At 60.9% G+C, this 12,029-nt stretch overlaps 1 protein-coding gene across 2 annotated transcripts in view; it reads left to right on the plus strand.

Annotated features, from left to right (window-relative positions):
• Positions 1-10,966, plus strand: part of ARHGEF10 (Rho guanine nucleotide exchange factor 10) — a 62,769-nt gene extending 51,803 nt beyond the window's left edge. For both annotated transcript variants that reach the window (XM_054720194.1, XM_054720195.1), the window contains 6 exons: positions 2,800-3,020; positions 3,706-3,863; positions 5,498-5,640; positions 7,760-7,934; positions 8,775-8,897; positions 10,402-10,966. In XM_054720194.1, coding sequence (XP_054576169.1) covers positions 2,800-3,020; positions 3,706-3,863; positions 5,498-5,640; positions 7,760-7,934; positions 8,775-8,897; positions 10,402-10,892 — 1,311 coding nt within the window. In that variant the 3' untranslated portion in view covers positions 10,893-10,966. The remainder of the gene's footprint in view (positions 1-2,799; positions 3,021-3,705; positions 3,864-5,497; positions 5,641-7,759; positions 7,935-8,774; positions 8,898-10,401) is intronic.
• The last annotated feature ends 1,063 nt before the right edge of the window (positions 10,967-12,029 follow it).

Below are 12,029 nucleotides of genomic sequence, written 5' to 3' on the forward strand. Positions count from 1 at the left end.
CAGAGACAGCCGGCTTCACTCACACAGACTCTCTCAGACAGAGACAGCCGGCTTCACTGACACAGACTCTCTCAGACAGAGACAGCCGGCTTCACTCACAGACTCTCTCAGACAGAGACAGCCGGCTTCACTGACACAGACTCTCAGACAGAGACAGCCGGCTTCACTCACACAGACTCTCTCAGACAGAGACAGCCGGCTTCACTCACAGACTCTCTCAGACAGAGACAGCCGGCTTCACTGACACAGACTCTCTCAGACAGAGACAGCCGGCTTCACTGACACAGACTCTCTCAGACAGAGACAGCCGGCTTCACTGACACAGACTCTCTCAGACAGAGACAGCCGGCTTCACTCACAGACTCTCAGACAGAGACAGCCGGCTTCACTCACACAGACTCTCTCAGACAGAGACAGCCGGCTTCACTGACACAGACTCTCTCAGACAGAGACAGCCGGCTTCACTGACACAGACTCTCTCAGACAGAGACAGCCGGCTTCACTCACAGACTCTCAGACAGAGACAGCCGGCTTCACTCACAGACTCTCTCAGACAGAGACAGCCGGCTTCACTGACACAGACTCTCTCAGACAGAGACAGCCGGCTTCACTCACACAGACTCTCTCAGACAGAGACAGCCGGCTTCACTCACACAGACTCTCAGACAGAGACAGCCGGCTTCACTGACACAGACTCTCAGACAGAGACAGCCGGCTTCACTCAGAGACTCTCTCAGACAGAGACAGCCGGCTTCACTGACACAGACTCTCTCAGACAGAGACAGCCGGCTTCACTCACAGACTCTCTCAGACAGAGACAGCCGGCTTCACTCACAGACTCTCTCAGACAGAGACAGCCGGCTTCACTCACAGACTCTCTCAGACAGAGACAGCCGGCTTCACTCACAGACTCTCAGACAGAGACAGCCGGCTTCACTCACACAGACTCTCTCAGACAGAGACAGCCGGCTTCACTCACAGACTCTCAGACAGAGACAGCCGCCTTCACTCACAGACTCTCTCAGACAGAGACAGCCGGCTTCACTCACACAGACTCTCTCAGACAGATACAGCCGGCTTCACTCACACAGACTCTCTCAGACAGAGACAGCCGGCTTCACTGACACAGACTCTCTCAGACAGAGACAGCCGGCTTCACTCACACAGACTCTCAGACAGAGACAGCCGGCTTCACTCACACAGACTCTCAGACAGAGACAGCCGGCTTCACTCAGAGACTCTCTCAGACAGAGACAGCCGGCTTCACTGACACAGACTCTCTCAGACAGAGACAGCCGGCTTCACTCACAGACTCTCTCAGACAGAGACAGCCGGCTTCACTCACAGACTCTCTCAGACAGAGACAGCCGGCTCCACTCACAGACTCTCAGACAGAGACAGCCGGCTTCACACACACAGACTCTCTCAGACAGAGACAGCCGGCTTCACTCACACAGACTCTCAGACAGAGACAGCCGGCTTCACTCACACAGACTCTCTCAGACAGAGACAGCCGGCTTCACTGACACAGACTCTCAGACAGAGACAGCCGGCTTCACTGACAGACTCTCTCAGACAGAGACAGCCGGCTTCACTCACAGACTCTCTCAGACAGAGACAGCCGGCTTCACTCACACAGACTCTCTCAGACAGAGACAGCCGGCTTCACTCACAGACTCACTCAGACAGAGACAGCCGGCTTCACTGACACAGACTCTCTCAGACAGAGACAGCCGGCTTCACGGTCACAGACTCTCTCAGACAGAGACAGCCGGCTTCACTGACACAGACTCTCAGACAGAGACAGCCGTCCGTGCAGCACAGTCCCCCCCCCCCCCCCCCCGCAGCCCTCAGGAGGCCGGCTCCCTTTCCGTCCGCTCTCGTCCTCGCGAGGCCTGACTCTGCCCACTGAAAAGCAGTGGCACTTAGGTTTACGTCGGGGAGGGCCTTGCGGGTGTCCCCGAGGGCTCTAGCGGGCGGGAGGAGGGGCCACGGGGACAGGGCATCAGGCCGGCGTGGGCAAGGCCGCGGCACCTGCCAGGTAGACGCTGCGGGCCACCTGGGGTCTGCTTACCGCTTCCCTCTCTCTCTTAAAAAGTCCTTTTATTGATGTCAGAGAGGGAGTGGGGGGGAGAGAGAGAGAGAGAGAGAGAAACATCCATGAGGAGAGAGAATCATGGATCGGCTGCCTCCTGCACGCCCCCCACTGGGGATGGAGCCCACAACCCGGGCCTGTGCCCTGACCCAGAATCGAACCGTGACCTCCTGGTTCATAGGTCGATGCTCAGCCCCCGAGCCACGCCGGCCGGGTGTTTCCCTCTCTTTTGAGCAGTTTTCCTGGTAAACAGCGGGTAAACTCCACTGAGATTTCCTAACGTTGATATCAATCTGCTTCCTGAGACTTTACATGGTGTGTGAACGTCCTTGTGTAGAGTGAGGTGTATGGTTCTCAAAGCATATGAAATATGATTTAAAAAATCAAACTCTTTTCTTGTTATCCAAATTAAAAGAAAAATATCCTTTTTAAAAAATAAATCTCTATTGTTGAAAGTATTAGGTATGTCCCCCTTTCCCCACTGAGCCCCTCCAGCCCGCCCCAGCCCAGGCCTTCCCAGCCGCTTGTTGAAAAGCCACCGAATTAACACGTGGAAAAGGGGGCTCTGTTAGCAGGCCCTTTCAATACAAGCGTGGCGGCTCCCGGGACACTGGCCCTGGTCCCTGTGGCTCAGGGCCGGTCTCCGTGGGCTGCGGGTGCTTCAGGCCCGTTTCTCCCCTCCTGTTCCCCCCTCCCCCGCTCAGATCGGAAGCTGTACGGGCCAGATGGGCCAGATCGCCATCGTCTCCTTCCACAACTCCAACCCCAAAGTCATCGAGTGCTTCAACGTGGAGTCACGCATTCTCTGCATGGTGCACACGCCCGCGGAGCGGGGCCCCCAGCCCAGCCCCGCCCCGGAGCCCGGGGCCGCGGCCGGGAGCGCGCCGGGCGTCCCCACCGTCTGCCTGGGGACCGAGGAAGGAAGGTGGGTCCCCCCCGGTCCCAGTCCCGGCCCCGATCACAGTTTCACTGCTGGCCATAGTCCCATCGCCGGGCCAGTGTGAGGCAGCGGTCACGCCCGTCTGGGAGGCGTGTGCGGGGAAGCGGAGGTGGTGCAGGCCCCGCGTGTGTTGGGGACAAACAGCCCCAGTCTGCGTTGTCATGGACGCCCACGGACACGCCTCGGGGAAAGCTAACGTGGCTCCTGATGCGAATTCCCAACCGACATCGGGGGGACTCGTTTCTTTGTAGCCCAATATTTCTCCTCTACCTAATTTTTTGAAAGATATTTTTATTGATTTCAGAGAGGAAGAGAGAGATAGAGAGACAGAAACATTAATGAAGAGAGAGAATAACTGATCAGCTGCCTCCTGCACGCCCCACACTGGGGATGGAGCCCACCACCCGGGCCTGTGCCCTGACCGGGAATCGAACCTGTGACCTCCTGGTTCATAGGTTTACTCTCAACCACTGAGCCACACCGGCCGGGCTAAATTTCTCCTTTAAAGTGCCAGAAAGAGGCCAAAGTGGTAGAGTCTAAGACACAGCTCGCGTTTCTGGAAGGAGGGAGGGTGGGCGTTCCGTGGAAAGCTGGGCCCGGGCAGCGGCCCCGGCATGGGCCCTGTCCGCGCGGCGGGCGGGCGGGCTCACGGCTCGCCCTTCTCTTCCAGCATCTCCGTCTACAAAAGCAGCCCAGGCGCCAAGAAGGTGCGGCTGCAGCAGTTCTTCACCCCCGACAAGGCCGCGGTCCTGAGCCTGGCCTGCACGCCGCGCAGCCTGTACGCGGGCCTGGTCGATGGGGCCGTGGCCGTCTACGCGAAGGCGCAAGGTGACGGGGTCACGCGGGCAGGTGGCTGCCACGGCCAATGCCGCAGACGCGCACAGGGTTCGGGGGCTGGGAGTCCGAGGTCGGGCTGCTGCTGCCTGCAGAGGGCGCCCTCTCGCCGTGACTCACGGCCGCCGGGGCTCCGGTCTCCTGTTCCTGTAAGGCAGCGGGGGAACGTCTGGCCTGCGGGCCACGTAAGGCCCGTGAAATCCCTTGGTCTGGCCCTCCTGAGGCATTGGGGTGAGTTAATTAAAGGTTTGACCACACAGAGCACCTCATTTTTAAGTGGGTCACTTTGTACGGCCTGTGAATGATGTTATAAATATCCACATGGCCCTTGGCAGAACAAAGGTTCCCCCCCGCCCGGCCAGTGTGGCTCAGTGGTTGAGTGTCGACCTAGGAACCAGGAGGTCACAGTTCGATTCCAGGTCGGTCATGCCCCAGTTTTGGGCTCCATCCCCAGCAGGAGGCAGCCAATCCATGATACTCTTTCATCATTGCTGTTTCTGTCCCTTGCTCCCTCTCCGTTCCTCTCTGAAATCAATAAAATATATTTTATTGAGGATGGGAGAGGGAGCGAGAGAGAGAAGCATCAATGATGAGTGAGACTTGATGGGCTGCCTCCTGCACGCCCCCGACTGGGGATCGAGCCCACAACCTGGGCATGTGCCCTGACGGGGAATCGAACCCTGACCTCCTGGTTCTTAGGTCGACCCTGAACCCTAGAGCCACACCAGCCAGGCCGAAGGGACTTTTTATTGTTCCTCACGTTGTCTGTTGGCTCTCACCACGCACGCCGGGTGGGTGTCTGGCAGTATTTAGAAGCCAGAACACTTACTCTTTCCTGGGTTTCAGCACTGAAGCAATTCTTCATTTTCCGTGGAGATGTGTTTTCTCCCCATAATACAGTCCACATCAAGGCATGTTTTTAAATAAGAGCAGGAATGGGGGTGTTTAAACATTTGCTGAATTATTTTGGGTGCAATTCCCTTTATGGTGACTGAGTCACGTCATATATATGTGATTATTGTAAACTAGAGGCCCGGTGCACAACATTCATGCACGGGTGGGGTCCCTCGGCCTGGCCGGCGATCAGGGCCGATCAGGGTCGATCAGGTTCCCACCTCCCTGCCTCCTCCTCCCCTCGCCATCGCTGGTCACCCACCATGTTCTGCGCAGGTCATAGCGAGTGATCGAACTCCCGTTCTCGCGGTCAAACTCCCAAGGGGACACTTTGTGTGTTAGGCTTTTATATACACGGATGATGGTCTTTATGGAACGCCTGTCTGCCAGGCGCCGTGCTGGGCTTTTCATCGCATCATTGCCGATTCTCACCACAGCCTGTCAGGCACGTGGCACTAACGTCCCCCTTTTGCTGAGGAGGAAACTGAGGCTTAGGGTGAATAACGTGTCCGGCACACACCAAGCGGCTGTGCGGGGGTGGGCACGGCCTGCTGCCCAGGTTGCCGTGACAACGGTGCCCACCGGGGAACTCGAGACCCCCAGAGCCCACCTGAGCCGCGGGCCGCAGCGGGCACGTAGGCTGTCTGCTCTTTGGGACCGTCCGGCCCCTTCCCCCAGCCCTGCGCACGGCTCGCTGCCCACGAGTGAAGTTAACAGAAGTGCTTCCTTTGCAGACGGATCCTGGGACGCGGAGCCCCGGAAGGTGATAAAACTGGGCGTGCTGCCGGTCCGGAGTCTGCTGATGGCGGAGGACACGCTGTGGGCCGCCTCGGGAGGCCAGGTCTCCGTCATCAGCGCGGAGACGCACGCCGTGGAGGTGAGTGGTTGGGCGTGGCGGTGCCGAGGGGGGGCGGTGCCCCCAGGGTCCGGGTCCCCATCACCTCCCAGGGCTGGAGGTCGGGCCTCCCTCCCGCAGCAGCGCCCTCGCCCTGCCGGAAGCTCGGAGAAAACTCCTCCCGATTCCTCAGGAGGAGGATTGCCCAGGAAGTTCCACAGCCCTGGTCCGGCCGCTCACCCTGAGCAGTCGCTCGCCGTTTCCTGTGAAGACTGCGTTCAGTGTGAACATAATAGTCTTCAGGGTCCTGTGGGAGGTTAGCTTTCGATGGAAGTGGTGGTGGTGCTTTTTAAACCCTCAGCTAAGGATATTTTCCCAGTGATTTTTGGAGAGAGGAGAGGGAGAGACAGTGAAACACATCGATTTGAGAGAGACACATCAACTGGTTGCTTCCTGCCCATTCCCCAACCGGGGACCGGGGATCCGGCCCACAACGGAGGTACATGCCCTTGACTGGGCATAACCGGAGACCCCATGCTCCATGGGCCGACGCTCTAACCACTGAGCAAACTGGCCAGGGCGGAAGTGGCGTTCCGAGCTGTGGGGTGAATGGGTTCTTCAGCCAAGGACGGGGACACGGTCGCCGTGTGGGAAGGGCGTCGTGCCGGGCCCCAGCCCCGTTCTCCTAAACACGCCCGGTGGACGTGGTGTTGAGACAGAAACGGAGCATTCCAGTGTCAGAGTGGGAGAAGGGTGTTACCCCCGGGAATCGGGGAGGCGTCCCAGGGACAGCCCGTGCCGAGGAGCTGCCAGAAGAAAGGGAGCAATTCGCCGGGTAGTTTTGGAAGCTTTTCCACATCTGCTGTGTGTGTGCATCAGCATTTTTATAATTTAAAGATCGGGGAAATACATGCCCGTGTGCTGCCTCTGGGGCTGGGAGCGAGTGTTCGCAGTACAGACGTCTTACTGAGCGGTAGAGAGAGAAACACGTTAACAGACCTGATCACCGAGGCCCAGTGACCTTGGCTGAGGCGTTCAGCTGGGCCTCAGTGATCAGGTCTGTCCAATGGGGATAAGCCTGCCTTCCCAGGCTGTTTTGTGGGTTAAGGGAGATTTTCAGGCAGCCCCCTGGTGTGGCCGTCATTTATTAGTGCAGTAAGTTATTATTTGAAGAAATATAATTTACAAGAGCCAGAGAGAACATTTTCAGTCTGAACGTGGGTTTCATCTCACAGAGAAGGAATAACAACACAACAATCTTCCTTTAAAACATTTCTGCAGAAACAGAGTGTTGATTTTTTTCCACAATTTATACCAAACCGCCGAACGAGGGTTTCCATAGCGCCCAGCACGCGTTCCCGGGCCGACGTAACGTTAGTGTGGCCTCGTTATAGTCAGACATCATTTCCAGTGTTCCAAAGGCGACCTGGCCGTGCATCCGGGAGACTCAGAAGTAATATATTTGATGTAAATAAAAGTCCCCTTTCTGTGCATTTTTAGCTCCAAAATGAGTAAGTGCGTTTAGAGAGAGAGAAGTAGAAATCTGCTTTCTTACAAAAGAAGGGAAGGAAGGGAGGGAGGAAGCGGGGGGAGGGGGGAAGGAAGGGAGGGAGGGGTTGAGTCCCTTCTGTGCAGGAAAAGCAGTGAGAGGTTGGCACAGCTCCGCAGACCTCCCCTCCAGATGCGTCTCCACCTGGGATGGCGGGGAGGGGGGGGGCGGGGGCGCTAGAGGAACGTTCCGGAATGTGCTCTGTGGGGTGGGAGCAGAGTGGGCGTGGGCTGAGCGGGTGCGAGGGGCCAGGTGCTGTTGGAAGGAGCCGGAGGCTTAAAGGTCTTCACGTGACTTGCCTGCGCCGAAGGGGTTGGTGATCACAGGTGGGGGTGCAGGTGCGGCCGGCTCAGTCCCCATCACGGCAGCACTGAGCGCGCCACCCCAGGTGCTGGGCCCTCGGGTTATCCGAGCCCAAGGGGTGGGTGGGAAACTCCCAAGCCCCGCGCTCAGCAGGTTTTACAAACCTGAAGACGCAGCCGCAGCCCCTCCGACACGTGTGGACACGCCGCAGGCAGGTCGGCTGCAGGACCCGGAGCTCCACGGGGGGCGGAGGCGGGTTTCCGCCTGGCCCCGCCCGCGATGCCCGCCCACCCTCTCCCTGCCCCGCAGAGCCGGCTGGAGGCGCACCAGGAGGAGGGCATGGTGGTCTCGCACATGGCCGTCGCCGGCGTGGGCATTTGGATCGCCTTCACCGCCGGGTCCACGCTGCGCCTGTTCCACACGGAGACCCTCAGACACCTCCAGGACATCAACATCGCCACCCCGGTCCACCACCTGTTACCAGGTGCGGGGGAGGCGGGTCCCGCAGGCGGAGGGGTGATGGAGACGGGGTGGGGCGGTCGGGGGCCGGGGCCGGGGCGTGCGTGGAGATGGGAGCGGTGTGGAGAGGAGGGGGGGTGCGGAGCTGGGCTCAGCCTGTCTCGGTTTCGCGTGTGCCCGCTCTGTCAGGGCAAGGACCCTGCGTTTGCCAGCGGCTCTCTGGATCGGTGAGAACCCGATTCCAGCGCGGACTGCGTAGCCACCGATCCAGAGGGCCGACTCTCAGCATTAGCTCCACGGGCTGGGCCCCGGGCAGGGCCTGCAGCTGGAGCCAGGGAGGGAGACTCCCTGGGCGGGTCCTCGGGGTCACAGGCAGCACCTCCCTCCCTGGGCATGCGTGAACGTGCATGCGTGTGAGCCCACATGCGGGTATGCGTTCATATGTGTCTGAGTGCATGTGTGTGTGTGTGTGCACATCTACATGCATATGTGTGTACACAGGGGTATGCATGTGTGCCTTGTACAAGTGCACATACATGTGTGCGTGTGTGTGCACGCCTCAGGACTCCTTGCTTTACTAACAGTCAATGGGTGCAGAGATGACCTGTGGCATTTGCTTCGCCTCGGAGGGTGCCCGCCCGAGCGAGGCGGAGCAGACGGGGTCCCAGCGGGCTCTGCGGAGGGGCTGCCCGGACACGCTCCCAGGGTCGGGCCTGTCTTTCTCGTCCCGGGGACGGGGTGCAGGGTGGTGAGAGCTCCCTCACGGCGCTCCCTGGAGGCTTGCTGTGGACGTGGCTCTGCGGCCAGGTCGTCCCAGCTCAGACAGCACGCCCGGCCGCCCGGCCGCCCCTCTCCGTCCCCGCAGGGCACCAGCGGCTGTCCGTGACCAGCCTGCTCGTCGGCCACGGCTTGCTGATGGTGGGCACCAGCCTGGGGCTCGTGGTGGCCCTGCCCGTCCCTCGTCTGCAGGGCATCCCCAAAGTGACAGGTGAGCAGACACGCCTCCTCCTCCTGCAGGCTCACCGCGCTGGCCGGCCGCCTCCTCGTCCGGCCGCTGCTGCACCACGTCACGTGCGGGGTTTAGTGTGCGTGGAGGCTGTGCGTGCATTCCAAAACCTTTTGTCTCTCCGTCCTGCCGTGCTAAGGAGCACGTGCTGTAATGTGCCGTGTTTAGAACATGCAGGGTTGTTACACAGTGTGCCTGTGTTCCCACGTTACATGTTTCCCTGGCGGCCTGGTTTCTGAGCTGCGTCCTTGTCCCGCGTGTGACTGGTCCACGCCCAGTGCTGGGCAGTGGCCTGGGCTCCACGCCTCATGGTGGCTGCTCGGTCGTCCCCGGGTCCTGGGTCAGGTGCGGTGCCTCTGCGGCGTGGGCACAGCTCCCCGGGGGGGAGGGGGTGTCGGGCGTGGCGTCGCGGTGAGGAGGGAACAAGACGCTCGCTCCGTCACCAGGTGAGGCTCAGGTGCCTCCCGGTGGTCAGGTCCCTCCCCGGCCCCCCTCCACGGCCCTGCGGCTGCGGGCTCTGAATTTCCCAGCTGGTCCTCCAGGAGAGGCAGCTGACCACGGCCAAGGACCTGTAATTAGTCGTCAGCTTGGCCAACGTGGGACACGGGGGCCGGGGGGGGGGGGGGGGGGGGGGGGGGGGCTGCAGACCCGTCTCAGCCAGAGGCACGTGGTGGGCAGGGACGCGCGTCCTGGGCCAGGCCTCCTCCCCCGGGAGGCCCTCCCGGACTGGCCTGGGGGAGTCGGCGTGCAGGCCCCGGGTTTCAGGGAAAGGCCTGAAACGTGAATCTCATCACGTGTTAAGTGAAAAGTCCTCCCAGAATTAAAGCCATAGAGTTAGCCTGCCCTCCACCTCAAAGCCTTTCTGTAATGAAAACCGGCAGGCAGTTTGGGCGTCTAGTTCCTAACGCTGACACAGTTCAGATGCATAATTTTCCCATCAGGACTTAGGGAAGTTATGTTTCCTTAGAGCACGGGGAAATGACTATTTTATTGCTTTAAAAGCGCCATCTCGGCCCGGCCCGGCCAGTGTGGCTCAGTGGTTGAGCACCGACCCATGAACCAACAGGTCAGAGGTTTGATTCCCGGCCAGGGCACATGCCCGGGTTGTGGGCTCGATCCCCATAGGGGGTGTGCAGGAGGCAGCTGATTGACGATTCTCTCTCATCATCGATGTTTCTCTCTTTCTCCCTCTCCCTTGCTCTCTCTCTCTGAAATAAAAAAGTAAAAGCACGAGATACTAGAACTGAATACTGTTGACAAAACCCAACGCCGTGTCCCCGGCCACCATTTTGAAGGCTTTCTTGGTATTGACTAAAAGCCCTCGAGGACATCACCTCGGAGCCATTTTAACTTTAACTGTCGCTCAGGCCGCAGGCGTCTGTGCAGGACGTTGTCAGGGGGACGCGGAGACGGTGGGGTGGGCCCCCGAGACGGTGGGGTGGGCCCCGGCTTCCGCCCCGGCCACAGCTGAGCCCTCTCCCCGCAGGGCGGGGCATGGTCTCCTACCACGCACACCACGGGCCCGTCAAGTTCCTGGTCATGGCCGCCGCGCCCAGCGCCGACAGGGACAAGCCCGGGGACAGCCCGCCGCCCGGCCCGGAGCCGCAGGAGGAAGACCGGAAGGACGCCGCCCCCAGCGAGCGCGCCGGGCCCTGCCCCAGCCCCAGCCCGGGCGGCCCGGACGCCGCCGTGTGGCTGGGGGGTTCGCTGGGCTCCGGGACGCACAGGAGCGAGCTGTCGGGGTCGTCGGGGTCCCTGGAGCCCCGGCCCGAGGACAGCACCCTCCAGGACCTCCTGCGGCACCCCAGCACCCTGCCGGGCGGAGGGCGCCGCGCCCGGAGGGCCAGGGTCAGCTCGGTGCTGGTGGCGTGCGGGGGCCAGGGCCACCGGCGGGTGGGCAGGCGGCCCCGGCAGCAGCGGCCCGAGGAGCTGGCCTCCTCCGTCATGGTCTGGCAGATCCCCCTGCTGCACGTGTGACACGGGACGGCCGCATCTGCACCCCGGGACCACGCACAACAGCTTCGGGGAGAAATGTGCAATATCGTGGGGGGCGGCGTCCCCGGCCTCCTTCCTGCGGAGAACCAGACCAACGCGGGAAGGAGGAGACTCTGGGGGCTCCCCGCGCTCCACCGCCACCACCCGCCCGCCAGCGCCACCCTCCACCCCTTCCCATCCCGTGGCTCAGGGGCCGTGCGAGCTGAGCGCCGGGAATGCGCGGGTCCGCGGAGCGGGGACTGACGCACAGCCTCACCACGCCTTCCGGCCAGAGCCGCTGTTTATTTATATCGTGTGTCCGTGCCCGGGCGGGACCTGTGACGGTGACGAAAGCCGGGGGGCGGGGGGGGTGTCACTGGCTTTCCGACGTGAGCTGGGTTTCCCGAAGGGGCATCACGTGCCCGTTGTATGTTTTAACAAAGTCGTATTTTTATATTGCATTTTTTCCATTAAAATTAACAGCTAAGTCTTAGTGAATGTATTACCTGAAACGCTGCATAGATAATGTTTGCTTTGGACCAGAATGCGCGATGCCTGTCCCCATTCAGAGTCCAGCGCCCGCGGCCCGTCTCACAGGCAGGAGTGGGGACCCCCCCCCTCCCCCCACGCTGGAGGGCGCCCTCCGTCCCGCAGGAGACGCGCAAACAAAGCTCCTGGGCTCCTTGAAGCTGTGTCCGCGCCCGTCGGCCCGACACGCTGTTGCTCTGGGGGCGCGCTCTGAGCCACTCCTGGTGCTGGCGATGCGGCTGCGCCATTGCCGGGGCGGACGGGCCCTGAGGGGGACCCCCACCCCGATCCCAGGGCCTGGCGTCCCTCAGGTTCCCCTCCTCAGGTTCGCCCGGCCGCCTGCAGCCAGCGGGGAGCGGTGTGAGGAGCAGGTGCAGCCGCTGTGCTCGGGGTGAACTCGCGCATCAGCACGCGCTCCACGCACCGGATGGTGAAAACACGGAGGCCCCCCCTGCCCCCCCAAACAGCTCCCTCAGCACCTACAGGGACCGAACGCCAATGTTGTGACTCAGCCACGTGTTCCCAAGGGGCTTGCCTCGCCCCGGACGGTAACTCGCCGCGGGCTGTCTTACCCGGTTGGCTGCTAGCTCATTTCATAAATAAAGTTTTTTT

This window comes from Eptesicus fuscus, chromosome 8 (assembly GCF_027574615.1).
Source record: "Eptesicus fuscus isolate TK198812 chromosome 8, DD_ASM_mEF_20220401, whole genome shotgun sequence".
NCBI lineage: Eukaryota > Metazoa > Chordata > Mammalia > Chiroptera > Vespertilionidae > Eptesicus > Eptesicus fuscus.